This window comes from Myxine glutinosa, chromosome 13 (genome assembly GCF_964187855.1).
Source record: "Myxine glutinosa chromosome 13, kmMyxGlut1.1, whole genome shotgun sequence".
Taxonomy (NCBI): Eukaryota; Metazoa; Chordata; class Myxini; order Myxiniformes; family Myxinidae; genus Myxine; species Myxine glutinosa.
Window position 1 is genome coordinate 60,785,065 of NC_136273.1, and position 22,302 is coordinate 60,807,366.

The window sequence follows — 22,302 nt, forward strand, 5'->3', positions numbered from 1 at the left end:
TTACAGTTCCGGTAATTACAGTAATTACAGTAATCATTACAGTAATTGCAGTAATCTTATTACAGTAATTACATTACATTAACTCAGGCACCTTTTGAGTAAGGAAGCTGATATTTGGACATGACACTGACCAAGTGATGTGGCTGTCAAGGAAAATTTTGATTTATTGATTAATCATTTAATAAATTAACTCGTTGATTTATAAATGACTTATTTAATTAAAATTCCTCAGAGATACATCTTCGGATGAAATACTTGCAGATTGGTTATGCTATGAGCCAATTGATTAAGGAAAATATTTTGTGATGGCCATATTGGCAATTTCGTGGCCATATTCGTGGCAACTCAGTTCGTGCCACTGCACCTTTAAAATGCATCCCTGCGTTCATTTTTCGATCGATTGAGTTGAAATTTTGAACAATCGGATCTGGACTGTCGTTGTTAACGACTCTAGCACGCACCCGTCCAATCAGGATGGAGCGGTATGGTCCCCGGATCATCACTGCCCGCAGTTTTAATTAGTTTTACTTTTTCTCTTGGTCATATAATTTTGAAGACATGCATGTCATGATATAGGAAATGTTTGTTCTGTTGAACGGAATAAATGTTGTTTATTTGTGTGGGTGTGTATTTTTGTGTATTTTGGATATATTTTCACGACTAATTCCAGTTAACATCCTGCAAAATTTGCTCGTTTTCTGGCCGAGTCAAAATTGCGTTGAGTTCCTATGGCATGCGCCATTAAAAGCGCTGTGTAATGGTTGAGCTCCCTTTATTTCGTTTTGGTCATGCGGATGAGCAGACAAAGTGACGAATGCTGCGGCTGGAGCAGTAGAAGCGATGTTTTTTTTAATTGAAATGATGTAATTTAATTCAACGTGGTAGGTGGGCAACACCACAAAGCATACCTCTTTTAAGGTGTGTATAAACCCATGAACATTTCAGCAATCAATTAATTTAATTAAACGTGGTAGGTGGGCAACACCACAAAGCATACCTCTTTTAAGGTGTGTATAAACCCATGAACATTTCAGCAATCAATACGATGCTGAAATGATGTAATTTAATTCAACGTGGTAGGTGGGCAACACCACAAAGCATACCTCTTTTAAGGTGTGTATAAACCCATGAACAGTTCAGCAATCAATTAATTTAATTAAACGTGGTAGGTGGGCAACACCACAAAGCATACCTCTTTTAAGGTGTGTATAAACCCATGAACAGTTCAGCAATCAATACGATGCTGAAATGAGTAATTTAATGAGTAATTTAATGAGTAATTTAATGAGTAATTTAATGAGTAATTTAATGAGTAATTTAATGAGTAATTTAATGGGTAATTTAAATGAGTAATTTAATGAGTAATTTAATGAGTAATTTAATGAGTAATTTAATGAGTAATTTAATGAGTAATTTAATGAGTAATTTAAATGAGTAATTTAATGAGTAATTTAATGAGTAATTTAATGAGTAATTTAATGTGTAATTTAATTGGGTAATATGGTCGACCTTGGTTTTGTTTGGGTTTTGTTGTTTATTTTTGTGGGTGTGTATTTTTGTGTATTTTGTATATATTTTCATGGCTAATTCCAGTTAACATCCTGCAAAATTTGCTCGTTTTTCTGGCCGAGTCGAAATTGCGTTGAGTTCCTATGGCATGCGCCATTAAAAGCGCTGTGTAATGGTTGAGCTCCCTTTATTTCGTTTTGGTCATGCAGATGAGCAGACAAAATGACGAATGCTGCGGCTGGAGCAGTGGAAGCGATTTTTTAATTGTTCAATGATTATTCGATATTGTTATGACTTATTGTCAATAGGTATACTAAGTGGCCATGAGGTAGCCTGTTGCTATGTACAGTTTTATTCTATTGTTGATTATACCACATAGCTGTGGTGATAAAGGAAATGTTCGTTTTTAAATAGATGATTATGATAGGACCATGACTATAAAATCATGATGATTATTATGAATGATATCATAGGGTTCAAATGCAGAATGATTGCACGAATTTGGAAAAGAACTTTCAAGCCCTATGGGATAAATTGGGTATTAGAAGCGATGGAGTTTCAAAATTTAGCATGATTGAAGGAATTTTACAGTCTTATTTCAGGAGTTTTACGAAATTTATATTGCCAAGAGATTTTGGGTACTATTAAAAGAAAAATGATGAGATATTTTTCCCAATGAACTTTAATATCTGCCATCCATGCTAGCTGTCTCACGAATGAAGGATGAGTTGCCTTTAGTGGTTGCAAAGAAAATTTGTGGAGACCAGGCAAAATGGGGAAATATGTCAGATATGACCCTAGGACAGAACGGTGATTCATCAATTGACATGAGGTATGAACCAGAGGTGACGACCGATGAGATTCGATCTCAGTCAATGGATGGACCTGTCCTGACATCATTGGGGAAAGGGCTTATGCAAGGAGTCATCCAAAATGATTAATTTGATTTATTGATGAATATTGATGAATTAATTGAAATTGAATAATTGATTGAATTGTTGATTGATTGAATCTAATTGATTGAATTTAATTGAATAAATTTAACTGGATAAATTGAATTGAATAAATTAAATTGAATATATTGATCGTTTGATTGATGAAAATGCGGTCTCAAGAAAGAAGCTTTAATATCTTTGTGAGATATTATCAATGTGAACACAACCTTGGAAAATTGAGCAAGGTGGTGAGTTTATATATAGATATATATGTGCGGTTATCATTGTATGATTTCCCCTTCAACAGAGCGGACACCTGAGGATTCACCCATTTCATACTGACCCTCTGGCTCATCTGCAAATACTGACCTGTGAGATTGGATTGTGCAAAAGCCACAGGTGAGAGAGATTCTCTGGAAATCACCCTTTGAACAGGTGGAGAGATCCTTCCTGGAGGTACGAGTGAAGCTTTAGAGGAACAAACTACAACACATCCAACGCTACTTTGATAAAAGGCAGAATGGGAAATGGAGCCTGCAAGAATACACAAGGACAACCAGAGATTCCACAAAAAGGTACTTGTACACATCATATGTACGACCGTTATGGTGCCGAAGCTATAAGGCAGGTCGAGAATTGGTATTTGTGGACAAAGGGACATGATGAGGAGTTTCCAAGAGATGCTACATTTGAGCGAAGTCGATTGGAAAGATTGGAACAAAGATTGAAAGCCAGGAAGAGACAGAATCTAACGGTAGACTGGCTTGCATTCCATCTTTGGGATGGTGAATCCAGACAACGGGAACAGCAAGAACGGATAACGGATCTAGAACTTAAAATAAAAAGGATACAGGATACAGTGGAGGAGACAAATGCACAACTGCCCTCGAAATTAGGAATGAAAGTGACAGTTGTCCCATCTGATTTCCAGTTGTCTCCCCAAAAAGGACGGTACAGAGAATTTTTTCGTGTTTCAGGAGATAACGAGAGATTGCAGTGGCAACTCAGGGATGTAGAGATGCAGCCCAGCAATACAAGTGCACAGGTGCACAGACCAGGCAACGACAGAAACCGGTGTTTCAAGTGTGGACGGATGGGACATTGGAAAAGAGGATGTCCGTATACCAAAAGGAAGACAAGTTCATAGGGTAAACCAAGATCAAGGGTACCAGTGCTGACCGATACCTCAGACAATGATTAGGCCTTCATTGCGACAAATCCCAAATGACGATTGGCCTCAACAAATTAGATTACTGGACAAACATGAATAACTGTCAATGATTCTTGGGTCTGAAAAGTTTTCGGAGCAAGAATTATTCATTTTTTCTTTTGCTTGTAAGCAAATTGATAATTAATTGATCAAATGCCGAAATTGGATCTTTTATGTTGGGCACAAAATTTTAAATTTACAAAGTTTGGAACAATTGCTTTGTAATTTTTGGCAAACCAAGTGACAAGAGTCACATGATGATCAGGTGGGAATTTCAGACTATTGTTCCGCACGATTGATAGGTCAGTGGTCGACTGACATACAAATGGGTGGGTAGTCAAATTTGGATAAATTATTGTGGGAACTGAAAGGGTAATGTCAATGTGACGTCATAGGGGTTTTCTAAGAATAAACTTTTTGGTCCATTTGTGTATTAGCGCTTATAAAATTGAAGGACAAATTTTGAGAAATTGAAATAAAGTTGACACCCATCCGGATCTGTAAATAAGGGTTCCAACGCAAACAAATACGCATAATGCATGTGTGTGTGGGTATTTTGTGTGTCAGTGTTTTTGTTTTTGTGTATCAATCTTACAAGATTGTTGACACCGACAGTGTGCCTTGTCTGAAAAATAGATAGTTCCATGGGGATGGGATCGCATATCGAGAGAATTCGTAAAATAAAAAATAGAAATATAATTTGATTATGAAAATTATCACTTTTGTCAAGGGAGATGGAGAATAAAGATTTGATTGCTGAGTTATGAGCAGCTATTCATTAATAGTAAAAAAAAATTGGAAGTAATCTTGGGATTCCATTGTGATAGAATTTATATGAGAATCAAAGCTATTTATGGATATGAGCTTCATAAAAAATGTGGGAGTACAAAATTAGCCAAATTTTGGAGAGGTCTTACACTGACTTCCCAGAGTACTCTGCTCACGGATTTTATATATATATAAACTTGAATTTTATCAGAATATAAATTGGGCTGTATGTATGGATGTGTATAAGGCATAGATGATATGGGAAAATAGTAAAGGAAATTTTGCTGGTTTGAACTATTGTGAGTTTTGAGTTCTGGAGTTCAAACAAAGTCACTGGTTAACAGATGAGAATGGATAGTAAATAAATTCTTTGATGCTGGGTAAATTAACTACGATATTACTAAGACTTATGAGAGCTATTGTTCTTCCTTACACCAGTGCGAAATTATTTGGAAAAAATTAGATCCAACATAATGAATCTATAAAAGAATGTGATAGGGATAATATCCTCAATTTGTACTAATTATTTGATTGTGGGTAAAGGAATTAATTTATCGTAGTGGATTGTTAACAGCAGCCTGAAAATGTCCTGAGAGTGTGCATCCATGTAATCAGAAATCCCAGATTTGTTTTTACAAACAACATTTTGGTAGAGGTCTTGTGTGGACGAGCACTTCCTTGGTAGATAAAAAACGGTACTGCATGCTGGCAGCCACTTTTGCGGCCAGTTAGGCCAAACAAATTGAGAGGAAATTGTAGTTAAATACGTTACACATGTATTTAAAGTTACACATGGCTATTTGTAAAAAAAGGAAATTTGTTGAGATGGGAAACATTTTTCGAAGGTTTATTAAAGTGTTATAATATGACATGTGGCAAGGCAAACTATTGGATGGGAAAATTAGATCTGGTTATAGAATAAATTTATTGACCCCTTGAAGTTAATTCCTCGAATCATTGTTTCACTGGCATTTTTTGTTCACATTGGAAATAGTTTGGTAGAGCCTTGGTTAAAACCTTTGGTTGCGGTATCTTGGAACGAATTGATAAACCATAGGAGATTGATAAGAATAGAAACAAATATGGACCCAAAATAGAAAGTTGGATTCATGCCTCTCATTGCAAGCAAGCACATGGGGCTAAGGTGGACGATCCCACAGAAAATGAGGCTGCACCTAGCAGCCCAGCAGAACATTCAGTGGCGGATAAATGATAGTCGTGATATACATTCATTTGAATTACATTTTAACACCCCTTGCATTGATAAACATTACAATTTCAACATTTAATATTCCTACTTGAATTAGGGAAGATAGTGACATTTATTTGCCTACATGACATACCATTATCTACTGATATTAGCGCAACATGAGGGATAATGTATCACAACTACACTCATGATTAGGGGATTTAGTTCGACCCCGGGAGATAGGGGGATCAGGGTAAGACAAATAATCTGATTTATGTTACATATTAAGGAATTTTCTTTATTTACCTTTTAGGAAGCTTGTTAGTTTGGTATACAATGTTGAATGTCATTGACATATAATTATGTTATAGGTATGAACATATACAAGGGGTAGCTCACATGTTTTACAGATGGCTACAGGTGGGACAAGAGGGAGCAAGATACCACGATTATATAAAAGGGGGTGCCTTTGCATGGTTGGGAAACACATTTGGAGGGGTGGTAGCTAAGATACTCCAATATTTGTTTGTTGGTTTAGTAGTTATATTGGCAATTGTTTTAGTGGTGGCTTGCTTGAAAGCCTTAGTGACGGTGTGTCTGAATAAGGCAACCAACAACACGATGATAACGCATGAAGTGACAAATGAGGAAAGAAATGTGGAACCAGAAAAGGAAGACTTTTATGGCGACATAAATACTGAGATTAAAAGATTAAATCAAGTGATGTTGCAAATGAATACAGTAGAATTAAGATAATGGCATAACGACAATGTTATGCGTTGTGTCAATTACAATATCAGTGAACTCATATCACCACGAGTGACACACTGTTAGGAAAAAAAAAAAAAAAAAAGGAAAAAGAAAAAGTGGAGAGGAATTATGGTAATAATACATTATGCTTAATTTGTTGGTTTGGGAAAATTGTTGTTGGGAATTAGATATTCCTGTTTGTGATTGTAATCATATACAATTTATTTTCTTAGAGTAGTGCTAAAATACCTGCATGAGTTAATTTTTGAACTATATTAACCTGAAAGCAATTGTGGATGTTATTCTTAGTTTAGTAGTAAAATACATACCTGATTGAATATTATTTGTGTGACGCATATAAATGAATATAACTTTTTTGTGTTAAGGAAAAACAACAAATTGTTGAATGTGAAACTGTCGGAAGATATACATGATTATGCTGATTTCATGGTAAGATGTACCCTATCTGATTCAGTGTGTGTGGAAAGCAGATTCAGATGTGACTGAGCATAAGGATAAGACGAGATCACATATGAAGGGGGTGCTAACGGAATTGGGAAGAAGTTCGAGAAAGAAAATTTGTGGCTAAAAAAATGAAGTTAAACGTGGCATACACCCTCTTTCTCAAAGAATGATGAAGACATTCTCCCGTGTAACTTGGAGATGGATGCTTACCTTCACCAAGGAAATTTATGTGACCATTTGCCTGGATCACACTGCAACATATGAAAGAAAGGCGATCACTTACTCTTGTTCGAAGGCTTCGAACATTCACCACATCAGAAGTTGCAGGACAATGACATTTTACCTGCAACCTCTGTGAAATGCGGGGACATATGTTATTACTTCACCAACGTCCGGGGAACCAGCATGGAGCTGCAAAAAAACGGCTGTGCCCTTGTCACAACAGCTGTGCACGATTCTGCTGGTTGCTCCTGGTATGGACCATGAATGACCTGAACACCATGGTCCCAACATCATTGTGGATGCATCCGGCATCCCTGTTCCACATCTTGCTGGCCAATCAACGTCACACCAATACTTGCTGCCCACTCACAATGAGGGAGGAGGCAAGTCGACTACAACTGGGTGAAGGCCTTGTTCAGGAATTACTATGGTTTACAGAAAAAAAGTGGCAAGAATGCTACATGGAGAGCAGGGTCAGTCTATGACTCCGCAATGTTACCACAACAGCGAAATCCTACACGAAGTAGTGCAGGTGCTATGAAGACATTAGGAGAAAATGTTTCATACCTGGATTCAAACACAAGTGATCAGCCCTTCCTTTCAAACAAAGTCAACATTTGTGTGGAGGCAAACGTTTTTGCCAGATGGTGCAGATGCTTTACAAAACTTGAAAATGAAGTTAAATTGTTGTATCTTGGTGATGGTGAAGTGTTGTTTTGAAAAGATATTTGTGATGCAAATGCAATAGATTGAACAATATGGAAGGAGTCAATGACCAACGAAATGTTTTGTGATTCTTGCAGGATGACGGTGTATGCCTAAGGGAATTTGATTACCAAAGTTATGGTTTGAATACTTGTATTGATATTTACTTGTAGATATTGATTATTTACTTATACTTGTATTGATGTTTACTTGCAGTGATTGATTGTTTACTTATATTGATGTTTAGATTAATGGTTAATATAAACAAAAACAAAAAGATGAGGGAATTGTGGAAGTGTAACTCAGTGTAACTCTTTGGTTGGAACTGGTAACGAACCAAGGTACGAGCAGGTGGTCGCAAGAATGTCAGGAATGCATCTCGCCCTGTCGAAGCTGGGAGTCCTGTTGTGTAGCTTTAGCACGACCCCGGGCTAACACACATTCCCAAGCCCGTACTATTGTCTTTCATCGGGATGCAAAGAGGATGAAGCAAATTCCCAGCAGGGAGGAGAGCGAGCTGGTGCCAGTGAGGCGACCGAGTAACGTTTGCGGAGAACGGATTAGAAGCAGCGGAGAAGGGATTACGATTTCAGCGCACAGAGGATTAACTGAAGTTTGCCGATATAAACAGAAGAGACTTTGAGCCAGGAGAGCACTCATCCTCAGAAGCCCTGCCCGACGGAATGAACGCGTACCACGGGTTCGGCGCTGCAGCCACGAAAGAGGGACTATGCGGATAGAGTTACCTGGTCCATTGAGTTAAACGGTATTATTTGGTATTGGAATGAAGTGAACAACCGGTTAATAAAGTTGTGATCTTTTGTAAACCTATGACATCATTGGAGTCTTGAGTCTCACACCACTTCCCCGACAGTCTGAAGTTATTTAGGGTGTCAGGGTTTAGTCCAGGTTTTTTCAGAATGGGGGTAACAGCAGCAATTTTGAGGGATGGTGGGACGATGCCTGTAGACGGAGGAGTTTATTGTTGCAATGATAAGTGGAGAGAGAGCAGGAAGGGAGGCCTTGACAAAGCTGGAGGGGATGGGGTCAAGAGTGCAGGTGGCAGTTTTCATTCCGATGAGGAGTTCAGAGAGGTCAGTAGGGGAGACTGGGGAGAATTGAGACAGGGGATGGCAGGATAAGGGCGGGCAGGTGGTTTGAGGGGGAGCGGGTGCGGCGGTGGTCAAGCTGTTGTAGATGTTTTCAATTTTGCATTGGAAGAATGAAAGGAAGGAGATGCAGTTGTCTATTGTGAATGACTGGGTGGTGGTGTTCAGGGGGCTGAGGAGTTTGTTTCTTGTAGAGAAGAGTGCTTTTGGGTTTCCGGAGCCAGAGTGGATAATTTGAGAGTAGTAGGCGGAGCGGGCGCGGGAGAGGGCATCTTTATAGTGTTGTATGTGGTCCTTGTAGGCCTGGGAGTGAACTGTGAGACCTGTTTTATTGCGGAGTCTTTCAAGTTGGCGAGCACGAGTTTTCATCAGGCGGAGTTCAGGGGTAAACCAGGGAGCAGAATGGGTGAAAGAAACTGTTTTGGTTTTTATAGGCGCAAGTTGGTCAAGGCAGGAGGAGAGAGTGTGGTTGTAGTAGTCAGTGAGGTCAGAAGGGGTGTGGGGGTCAACGAAGGGAGAAGTGGACATTTTTTCAGAGAGGGTCGATGAGAATGAGGTAGGTGAAAGAGCGTTTAGCTTACGGAAGTTGATAGTGCGATAATGCCTTGGTGCTGGGGTGGGGATGTTGATGGTCAGAGTGATGGCTAGGTGGTCAGAGAGAGTGAGGTCGGAGCCAGAGAGATGGTGCAAAATTAGTCCAGTAGAGCAGACAAGGTCCAAAATGTGACCACGGTTATGGGTAGGAAAGTTGACATGTTGAGTGAGGTTAAAGCAGGTGAGTAAATCAGTGAAGTCAGTGGTTAGCGTGGAGTCAGTGGAGTCCATGTGGATATTGAAATCACCAAGGAGGAGGATTGAGGGGGAGAGGGAACATAGCTGGGTCAGAAAGTAGGAGAAGTCAGACAGGAATGATGGGTGTGGTTTGGGAGGGCGGTAGACAACAGCCATGACTGACTGTGTGTGACCAGAGAGTTTAAAAGCCAGGTGTTCAAATGATGGAGCAGATGAGATGGAGATGAGGTTGGTCTTGATGTATTGTCGGTGAATAACGGCAATTCCACCACCTCGGCCCTCCGAGCGTGGTTTATTGATGTAAGAATATCCATTGGGTGTGGTGAGGTTGAGCGTGTAGTAGTCCAGTGGTTGTTGCCAGGTCTCAGTGAGACAGAGAAAGTCCAGTTTATTTTCCAGGATGTAGTCGTTCAGGATGAGGCATTTGTTGTTGAGGGACCGGGTATTGAACAGGGTGAGCTTGATGTTGTTTTGTACGGCGGGTATGAATCCAGGTGATTTGGCCAGGGTTCGCAGACAGGAGGTGCGATTTTGTGCGTTGTTGTGACCAGGTGTGTTGGGATGATGAGTGGGAGTGCGCTGAGCCGACCAGAGGATGGGGATGGAGTGACCTGATTGTAAATAAACAAACTTACGACCGGAGCCACGGTGAATGTACCTGGGTCGACGCAGGAGTCCATTCGATTTGATTGCAGAGATGCATGATGGGGTGGAGCGGGTTTTAAGCAGGAGAAGCCTTGCGGCGGAGTACCGCAGAGCCATGCCAGCAGGAGCGAAGGGACGAGCACGAGGCCAAGGGTGAGGAGGCGAAACAATCGTCACAACCCACGGGAGTGGGCCCGAGGAAACAGCGAAGGAGCCGAGCAGGTGAAGCCAGGAGCAGAGCCGGGACCATGCAGAGGGCAGACAGGAGCGAAGAGACGAACACGAGGCCAAGGTTGAGGAGGCAAAGCGGCAAATGCAGCGGCAAACGACCGCCGCCGCTAATCAAGATCACGGCGGCAAACCGCCACCACCGCCGCTGCAAACAATGGGCACAACCCACGAGAGTGAGCCCGAGGAAACAGCGAAGGAGCCGAGCAGGTGAAGCCAGGAGCAGCAGAGCAGAGCCGGAACCGTGCAGAGGGCAGACTCAATGGCCAAAAATCCGCCACGACCACCAGGAAAGCAAGATACGGACAATGGTCCAGTCAGAGAAGCGGCGAGCAAGTGACGCCAGCGTCCTCTCACGACCGGACCGGAAACGGAATCCCAATTCGGAAACGGAAACGGAATAATAGGATCAATGATTCACATTTTCTGAGCAAATACACATCCATGAGCATCGACTTGGATTGAAAAAGGATATGAAAGAAAAATATCTATAAAAAATATATAAAAAACTACACGAATACATCCGTTGGGCCTCCCAGGCCCAATGGCCGCGTTTATGTAGGATTTTTGACGCCTGCATCTAAGAGTTAAAAAGAAAATGGCCACCATGCTGAACTTTGGGTGGGCTAATCGACTGGATTTAAAGAGTATTTTTGTGAAAACATCACTGCCTAGTTTCATGCTTATATCAAAATGTGAACTGTTTTTTGTGTTAGCCACCTAGCTACAAAGAGAGCACAATATGACTAAAATAGGTCATAAACAGGTCAGGTGTTCATGATATTGATTGGTTTTCAGGTGTGCATGAAATGGCCCTTCGGAGCTTGTGATGACATACCCTGTGGGATTCTGACCTTTCGCCCATGGTTTACACAATGTGTTTAGAAAAGGTCAGATGTTACAAATCGAAGGCCGGACAGGGTGAGCTTACCTTCAGGAATACAGCTGGTGTTGTCACGACCCAACTGGTAACCCTTGACACAGTGACACCGTACATCCAGCGTGTTTGCCTCCATGGTGCATTCGTGTTCACATTCGCCATTGTTCACACGGCAGTGACGCCGTGTTACGGACACTGTGGAACGAAGGTTGAAAGAACAGGTAGACCACACAATGACCTGGATATGTCACCAATACTTTTGTTCTTTTTGTACCTACACAAGTGTAGACTCGTGGAGGAGCGAAACGACAGAGGGCAGCAGGATCACAGACATGATGATCAAAGCCAAGGGGACGAGGAAGACAAACGCCGGACATGTTTCAGATGAGTATGGGTGGGTAGCAAGAAAGTAGGGGGGATAAAGTGGAGGGGCTTCAACTTGCTTATGGCTTCTTATGGACCAACGTTCAGGTGTAAAGGTACATCTTGTTATAGGTGCTGTATATATAGGTTCCCTGAGAGTTTATAAGCTCCGAGAGTTGGAGGATTTTGTGAATTTGATTCGACAACAGAGAAAAATAACCATTTAAATTTGATTTCTATGCAAGATCGAGGTTCATGGAAGGAGACCGAGAGTTAAAATTTCACAAAATGACAGTGGGGCCACATTTGGTCACAATATATACCGGAAGCGAGGGAATGAGGGAAGAGAGGAGGGGAGGAAACACAATAACCTACAAGTAAGAGGGTAGTGTTAATGGGGGTAGAAAATATCGTGGACTTGGACAGGGAATGACATGAGATAGTAGTGCACCAGGTGTTTGAAGCCCGGGAGGGAAGAGTGTTACTGTGAAAAGCAATCAAGGTCATGGATTAAATACAGGTGTTCAGTGCTTTCAACTTTGTTTTTCAATGACTTTGAAAAAACATATTTCTATAGACGAGCAGAGCTCTCCAAGAACCCGATTGATTTGATAAGAACTGTAACCATTGTACACTGTCCCTTTTGAGTAGTGGTCTGTGGTAATGCCCTTGGGGATCTTCTCATCTGCAGGTGTTGAGTGTGTTTGCTGACAAGCATGGAAGCTACTTTGAAAGTTTATAGGTGCTGTATAGGCGCTGTATAGATGCTGTACAGGTGCTGTATAGGTGCTGTCCAAGTACTGTACAGGTGCTGTATAAAGGTACTATACAGGTGCTGTATAGGTGCTGTCCAGGTACTGTACAGGTGCTGTATATAGGTGCTGTTTAGGTACTGTACAGGTGCTATATAGGCACTGTATAGGTGCTGTCCAGGTACTGCACATAGGTGCTGTATAAAGGTACTATACAGGTGGTGTATATAAGTACTGTATAGGTGCTGTATAGATGTTACACAGGTACTGTATAGGTACTGTATATCACTACTTACTGACATCGCAGTTCTTGCCTTCCCGACCGGTTGGGCATATGCAGGAGTAATATTCACCAACGTCCTGGCACGTACTGCCATCATGGCACGGGTTTGATGTGCATGGAGTTTTTCCTAAAGTCCCGATACAAATACCCAACATCAATTCAGACTCATTCTCTGCTCAGAGAGACATTTGGCAGTGAAGATCTTTGTATCACCTTCTGCAGTTCACACTAAATAAAGTTCATTAATGTGCCCCTCCCTCCCCACCTTGTCTCCCCTCCCTTCCTCTACCTTTCCCTCTCCTTTCCAACCCTCGCCTCCCTCCTCACCTCCCCCACTCACCTCCCTCCTCACCTCCCCCACTCACCTCCCTCCTCACCTCCCCCATTCACCCTTCCCTCCTCATCCACCCTCTTTACTGTAAATACCATATCAAGACTAGGGGTGCAAATGGTGTAACGGGGAGTTATTAACACAAACCAGTGACACCATTTGCCCCACTTATTCAACAATGTCGGCGTTTTCAAACCAATCCCACTTCATTCAATCGTGTACGTAATATGCAAATAAATAACCTCAACTTTGTAGTATAACTAGCAGAATCGATATAACTCGCACTTTGTAGTATAACTAGCAGAATCGATATAACTTGCACTTTGTAGTATAACTAACATGATCTATACAACTAACACTTTGTAGTATAACTAACATGATCGATATAACTAACACTTTGTAGTATAACTAGCAGAATCGATATATCTCGCACTTTGTAGTAGAACTAACATTATCGATATAACTAACACTTTGTAGTGTAACTAACATGATCGATATAACTATCACTTTGTAGTGTAACTAACATGATCGATATAACTATCACTTTGTAGTATAACTAGCAGAATCGATATATCTCGCACTTTGTAGTAGAACTAACATTATCGATATAACTAACACTTTGTAGTGTAACTAACATTATCGATATAACTAACACTTTGTAGTATAACTAGCAGAATCGATATATCTCGCACTTTGTAGTAGAACTAACATTATCGATATAACTAACACTTTGTAGTGTAACTAACATTATCGATATAACTAACACTTTGTAGTGTAACTAACATGATCGATATAACTATCACTTTGTAGTGTAACTAACATTATCGATATAACTAACACTTTGTAGTGTAACTAACATGATCGATATAACTCGCACTTTGTAGTAGAACTAGCAGAATCGATATAACTCGCACTTTGTAGTAGAACTAACATGATCGATATAACTAACACTTTGTAGTATAACTAACATGATCTATATAATGAACACTTTGTAGTACAACTAACATGATCGATATAACTAACACGTTGTAGTATAACTAAAATGATCGATATAATTAACACTTTGTAGTATAACTAACATGATCTATATAATTAACACTTTGTAGTACAACGAACATGATCGATATAACTAACACTTTGTAGTAGAACTAGCAGAATCGATATAACTCGCACTTTGTAGTATAACTAACATGATCTATATAATTAACACTTTGTAGTATAACTAACATGATCTATATAATTAACACTTTGTAGTACAACTAACATGATCGATATAACTAACACTTTGTAGTATAACTAGCAGAATCGATATAACTAACACTTTGTAGTATAACTAACATGATCTATATAATTAACACTTTGTAGTACAACTAACATGATCGATATAACTAACACTTTGTAGTATAACGAACATGATCTATATAACTAAAACTTTGCAGTATAACTAACATGATCTATATAACTAAAACTTTGTAGTATAACTAGCATGATCTATATAACTAAAACTTTGCAGTATAACTAACATGATCTATATAACTAAAACTTTGTAGTATAACTAACATGATCTATATAACTAAAACTTTGTAGTATAACTAACATGATCTATATAACTAAAACTTTGTCGTATAACTAACATGATCGATGTAACTAACACTTTGTAGTATAACTAACATTATCGATATAACTAACACTTTGTAGTGTAACTAACATGATCAATATAACTAACAATTTGTCGTATAACTAGCAGAATCGATATAACTAACACTTTGTAGTATAACTAGCAGAATCGATATAACTCGCACTTTGTAGTAGAACTAACATGATCGATATAACTAACACTTTGTAGTATAACTAACATGATCGATATAACTAACACTTTGTAGTATAACTAACATGATCGATATAACGAACACTTTGCAGTATAACTAACATTATCTATATTATTAACACCTTGTAGTATAACTAGCATGATCGATATAACTAACACTTTGTAGTATAACTAAAATGATCGATATAACTAACACTTTGTAGTATAACTAACATGATCTATATAATTAACACTTTGTAGTATAACTAACATGATCGATATAACTAACACTTTGTAGTATAACTAGCAGAATCGATATAACTTGCACTTTGTAGTATAACTAACATGATCTATATCACTAACACTTTGCAGTATAACTAACATGATCTATATAACTAAAACTTTGTAGTATAACTAACATGATCTATATAACTAACACTTTGTAGTATAACTAACATGATCTATATAACTAAAACTTTGTAGTATAACTAACATGATCTATATAACTAACACTTTGTAGTATAACTAACATGATCTATATAACTAACACTTTGTAGTATAACTAACATGATCTATATAACTAAAACTTTATAGTATAACTAACATGATCTATATAACTAACACTTTGTAGTATAACTAACATGATCTATATAACTAACACTTTGTAGTATAACTAACATTATCTATACTAGGGCATGCCCGTACTATATATATGCCCGTACTATATATCTATCTAAAATTATATCCCCCCCCCTCTATTTACATGAAATGGTTTGGTCCATTCGCAACGCCAAAGCGAACGGCGAACGGCTTGCGAGTACAGTGACAATCCCCCCCCTCTATTTACATGAAATGGTTTGGTCCATTCGCAACGACCACAGAACCCCCCCCCCCCCCCCCCTCTATTTACATGAAATGGTTTGGTCCATTCGCAACGCCAAAGCGAACGGCGAACGGCTAAATCGCCATAGCTCGGTAACTACTTGTCCGATTAATTTCAAACCTTGAAAAGGCACATCCTCGGGTCCCCAGCAATATACCTGGCAAGTTTCAAGTATATCGGACCGGTAGTTGTCGAGAAATCGTTGTCGCATACACACATACACACACACATACACACAGAGATTAATGGAATTATAGATAGATATGAAACCTTGAAAAGGCACATCCTCGGGTCCCCAGCAATATACCTGGCAAGTTTCAAGTATATCGGACCGGTAGTTGTCGAGAAACAGCGGTCGCATACACACACACAGACAGAGATTAGTGGAATTATAGATAGACTAGGGCATGCCCGTACTATATATATGCCCGTACTATATATCTATCTAAAATTATATCCCCCCCCTCTATTTACATGAAATGGTTTGGTCCATTCGCAACGCCAAAGCGAACGGCGAACGGCTTGCGAGTACAGTGACAATCCCCCCCCTCTACTTACATGAAATGGTTTGGTCCATTCGCAACGACCACAGAACCCCCCCCCCTCTATTTACATGAAATGGTTTGGTCCATTCGCAACGCCAAAGCGAACGGCGAACGGCTAAATCGCCATAGCTCGGTAACTACTTGTCCGATTAATTTCAAACCTTGAAAAGGCACATCCTCGGGTCCCCAGCAATATACCTGGCAAGTTTCAAGTATATCGGACCGGTAGTTGTCGAGAAATCGTTGTCGCATACACACATACACACACACATACACACAGAGATTAATGGAATTATAGATAGATAACTAACACTTTGTAGAATAACTAACATGATCTCTATGACTAACACTTTGTAGTATAACTAACATGATCTCCAGTCACGTGAAAAAGTAAGTACACCTCATGTAAAGTTTTGACTTTTTCAACATATTTCAACATACAGCTATTTGATCTTCATTTCAACAATATTGATAGATAAAGGTGATATAATATAACAAATATCATGAAACATTTACATTTTGTAGTCCATTGTATAATTTAAATAAACATAAATGCAAATTTCGCATGTGGAAAAAGTAAGTACACCCTTGGCTCTAATAGGTGGTATTGCCCCCTTTGGCAGAAACAACCACAAGTAGGCGTTTCTTATCACTGTCTTCCAGTCTCTGACATCGACTGGGAGAAATTTTTGCCCACTCCTCCATGCAGAATTATTTTAGCTGTGCGATGTTTGAGGGGTTTCTTGCATGCACAGCTCGTTTCAAATCCCCCCACAACATCTCGATTGGATTTAGATCCGGGCTTTGACTTGGACATTCCAGAACCCTCCATTTCTTTCTTTTCAGCCATTCCTTGGTGGATTTACTGGTATGTTTCGGGTCATTGTCATGTTGCAAGGTCTACCTTCGCTTGAGCTTCAACTTTCTGACAGATGGCCTCACATTATCCTCAAGCACCCTCTGGTACAATGAAGAATTCATAGTGGATTCTATGATGGTGAGCTGCCCAGGCCCTGATGCAGCAAAGCTGCCCCAAACCATAATATTTGCACCACCATGCTTTACAGTTGGTATCAGGTTCTTGTGGTCAAATGCTGCCTTTGGTTTTCGCCAAACATGTCTTCTGGTACTGTGGCCAAATAGCTCTACCTTTGACTGATTTGTCCAGAGCACATTGTTCCAGAAGTGTTGGTCTTTGCCTAGGTGTTCATTGGCAAACTTTAGTCTTGCCCTGATGTTCTTTCTGGACAGCAAAGGTTTCCTCCTGGCACACCTCCCATGTAGATCAAATTTGTGCAGGCTCTTTCTAATGGTAGACTCGTGCACTTTGACATCAACAGTGGCAAGATCTACCTGTAGGTCCCATGATGAAATTCTGGGGTTCTTAGAGACTTATTTCAGCATCTTGCGGTCTGCTCTTGGGCTGAACTTGCTGGGGCGGCCTGGCCTGAACAAGTTGGTAGTTGTTTGGAATCTTCTCCACTTGTAGATAATCTTCCAGACAGTCGAATGATTGATTTCAAATTATTTGGAGATCTTTTTAAATCCCTTCCCAGACTCGTCGGCATCTATAACCTCCTTTCTGAAGGCCTCAGAGAGCTCTTTTGATCTAGGCATGGTGACGCTGCACACTTCAACAACAAAGAGCAAACCAAATGAAGTGTCTGAGGTTTAAATAAGACAGGTTCCTCCAAGATCCTCTCGAACGATGTTCTAATCATTTGCACCTGAGCTGGTGCACCTGATTCTAATTTTAGGTATTTGAAGTGGTGATAAATGTAGGGGTGTACTTACTTTTTCCACATGCGAAATTTGCATTTATGTTTATTTAAATTATACAATGGACTACAAAATGTAAATGTTTCATGATATTTGTTATATTATATCACCTTTATCTATCAATATTGTTGAAATGAAGATCAAATAGCTGTATGTTGAAATATGTTGAAAAAGTCAAAACTTTACATGGGGTGTACTTACTTTTTCACATGACTGTATATAACTAACACTTTGTAGTATAACTAACATGATCTATAAAACTAACACTTTGTAGTATAACTAACATGATCTATATAACTAAAACTTTGTCGTATAACTAACATGATCTATATAACTAACACTTTGTAGTATAACTAACATGATCTATATAACTAACACGTTGTAGTATAACTAACATGATCTATATAACTAACACTTTGTAGTATAACTAACATGATCTATATAACAAAAACTTTGAAGTATAACTAACATGATCTATATAACTAAAACTTTGTAGTATAACTAACATGATCTATATAACTAAAACTTTGTAGTGTAACTAACATGATCTATATAACTAAAACTTTGTCGTATAACTAACATGATCTATATAGCTAAAACTTTGTCGTATAACTAACATGATCTATATAACTAAAACTTTGTCGTATAACTAACATGATCTATATAACTAACACTTTGTCGTATAACTAACATGATCTATATAACTAAAACTTTGTCGTATAACTAACATGATCTATATAACTAACACTTTGGAGTATAACTAACATGCTCTATATAACTAACACTTTGTAGTATAACTAACATGATCTATATAACTAAAACTTTGCAGTGTAACTAACATGATCTATATAACTAACACTTTGTAGTATAACTAACATGATCTATATCACTAAAACTTTGTCGTATAACTAACATGATCTATATAACTAAAACTTTGTAGTATAACTAACATGATCTATATAACAAAAACTTTGTAGTATAACTAACATGATCTATATAACTAAAACTTTGTAGTGTAACTAACATGATCTATATAACTAACACTTTGTAGTATAACTAACATGATCTATATAACTAAAACTTTGTAGTGTAACTAACATGATCTATATAACTAAAACTTTGTAGTGTAACTAACATGATCTATATAACTAAAACTTTGTCGTATAACTAACATGATTTATATAACTAAAACTTTGGAGTATAACTAACATGATCTATATCACTAACACTTTGTAGTATAACTAACATGATCTATGTAACTAACAATTTGTAGTATAACTAACATGATCTATGTAACTAACAATTTGTAGTATAACTAACATGATCTATGTAACTAACAATTTGTAGTATAACTAACATGATCTATATAACTAACACTTTGGAGTATACGTTGTAGTAACACCATGCTTGTTCTCCCCATGGATCTGCACAATTGCAAACCCGCAAGCATGGCGAGTCTGCTCAGAGATGTTCATCTTGTGGTTCATATGAAATCGACTGGCTTACAGTTTTCTTTGATTTGTAAAAAAGCAAAACCGAAAGTCTAAGAGCGGCGTAGCCAGGCTTGTTTGATACTTTAGTTGAAGAGGATAGTATGACCTGGGTGGAGATACCAGTTAGCAAGTAATGTAAGTATTAAATTATTTTGAAGTACTGTAAGTCTCTCAGCTGTCTGTCACCATGGAAGTGAAGAGATTGCATTGAGACACCATATGGTTTATTCTTTATGTTGGTCAGTTAGTACAACACTATCAACGTGACCTCAGCACCTTCCCGATACACACCACTGTGTGTGTTGCAGAATGAGGTGTTTTACGGCGGCCGGAGTGCAAATCCTGCCACCAACCTCCTTGAGAGAGGACCCAGTGAGTTGGTACTCATTTTGCCAACCTCGGAAGGATGACAGGCTGAGTCCCACCTGGTGTTAATTCAACAGCTGACTGGGATTCAAACTCAGGACCCTACTGTAGATGCCTCAGAATATTAATCACGAGCAGATCTCAATACGGGTATCTTGGACTTTATTCTTCTCCCAATACACAGCGCTTGCTCACCGTAAGGAAGTTTCGAACTCCTATTGACACCGAAGAAACTTGATGCCTCTTTATGCTGGGCTCTAAAGACGAGTTGCCGTGCTTGGATTATAAGCCGTTCTCCGTTCAAAGACGTGTGGCGAATGAATAAAAGCCATTCGGACTACTTTCGAACATGGTACAAAGTCGCGATGTTGCGATGCGGTCCTCGCCAAGAACGACGTACTGTATGACCGGAAATGCGTCAGAAATCAATCAAGACATCAGTTGCTTAAATTTAACATTACCAGTTGCAGTAAAAATAAAATGAAAATATATTATATAATGATGCTATATTTAACAACCACTAACGGCAAATATCATTATACGATGTTGTCATTTACACTCCCACCAAATTGCGGATGATTCCTCAAGGCAATTGCCGAAATTAAAGCAGATAATACACCAGACAAAATCACGGTCTGGAAGAAGAGGAATCGGGAGTCATTTTCATAGCAGACAACAGACACGATAAATATCTAACATCCGGTCCAAGGTCATATGCCATTCGAGATTTAGGGGACAGATCTTACTCATTCTCTAGAAGAAGAACCAACTTCTGGAATGGACGTTCGAGTATTGAAGGTTCGGAAGTACGTTTCCCTTGTCTGTCCAAACTTGGATTGCTCCTCAGTAATTTGACTCTTCTCACCAGTCCATCTGAATCCTCCAATGCTTCAGTTACCCTAGGTAGTTGCCATTCGCTTCGAGCGACATCATCATCTCTTACAATGACTATATCACCGACTTGCAGGTTTCTTTTTGGAGTATGCCATTTCTGTATTTTGCTTATGTTGGAGAGGTATTCGCGTTTCCATCTATTCCAAAACTGTTTGGCGAGAAATTGAACCCTTCTCCACCTCCTTCTTGCATGAACGTCTTCCATGACAAGCGAGCAATGAACAACGGCATTTTTGTTTACGAGTCTGAGGTAAGAACACTGTCCGTAGCCAGTGGTACTTGCATCTGAGAAGTGATGCAATTCGACCTTTAGGATCTCTCCATATCTCGGAGGTTGGTAGCATCTGGGAATAGTGAGGTTCTCCAGATTGGTAAGATCCTCTGTCCAGCGTTCCCACCTTGGGCAAAGTTCTTCTTTAAGTGGGTCATCCCAGCCTGTTCCTTGCCTGCACATATCTTGGAGAATCCGCTTGCCAATGAGGACAAAGGGGGCAATAAATCCCAAAAGGTCATAAAGTGAGGCATATGTAGAAAGAATATCATGACGAGTCAAAGGCTGGTCCCTTAGAACTATTTTAAATCTGAACTGATCTGATTCCACACACCACTGCACTTCAAGAGTTCTCTCAATAGGCAGATCATCAAAATTCAAGTTGAGATTCTTGATGTCAGTGGCTCTTTCTGAAGGGGTAATGCTTTCCACTACGATCCTGTCATTGGAGACAAACTTGTGGCGACGTAAGCTACCCTTGCAGCAGAGTTCTCTAGCTTCCTTCACGAGACTAAGGCCCCTCCTGTGTCCTTCACACTAGTGACACCATCGTCAACATAGAAATTCCTGCTGACAAATTTTGAACAACAACACAACAACAACACGCATTTTAAGGCCATGTTCCCTGCTAGAGCGGGGGTTAGCCCAAAACAAATTTGACAAATTTTGAAGCCAGAGGAAATTCAGTTTCCAGCTGCCTGGCGAGATGCTCGAGCCCGCAGTTGGCACATCCAGGTGAGGACGTTGCCCCAAACAAATTAACCTTAATTTTGAACTTGACAGGCTCTTGACTGGTGTCGTTATCTTCCCACCACAGGAATCTAAGGTAGTCACGATCTTCAAGCTTGACATGGAATTGATGGAACATCTTCTCGATGTCACACATGATGGCGACTGGATGCTTGCGGAACCTGCACATAACTCCCAACAGGCCATTAGTCAGATCCGGTCCAGTCAGAAGATGTTAGTTGAGTGAAGTGCCTTCATATTTCGCCGAGCAATCAAAGACTACCCGGATCTTACCGAGCTTTTTGGGATGGTAGACACCGTGGTGAGGGATGTACCATGCAGTTCCTGGCATGGGTTCGTTTGTCGCTTTCTCCGCATCACCGTCGTCGATTACTCCCT

General features: G+C 39.5%; 1 protein-coding gene across 1 annotated transcript in view; it reads right to left on the reverse strand.

Annotated features, from left to right (window-relative positions):
* LOC137438971 (coagulation factor VII-like) overlaps positions 1-22,302 on the reverse strand; it is a 54,243-nt gene that overhangs the window by 12,849 nt on the left and 19,092 nt on the right. The window contains exons 4-5 of the mRNA XM_068134491.2: positions 12,819-12,932; positions 11,459-11,602 (exon numbers count right to left, since the gene is read on the reverse strand). Of these exons, the coding sequence (XP_067990592.1) occupies positions 11,459-11,602; positions 12,819-12,932 (258 nt within the window). The remainder of the gene's footprint in view (positions 1-11,458; positions 11,603-12,818; positions 12,933-22,302) is intronic.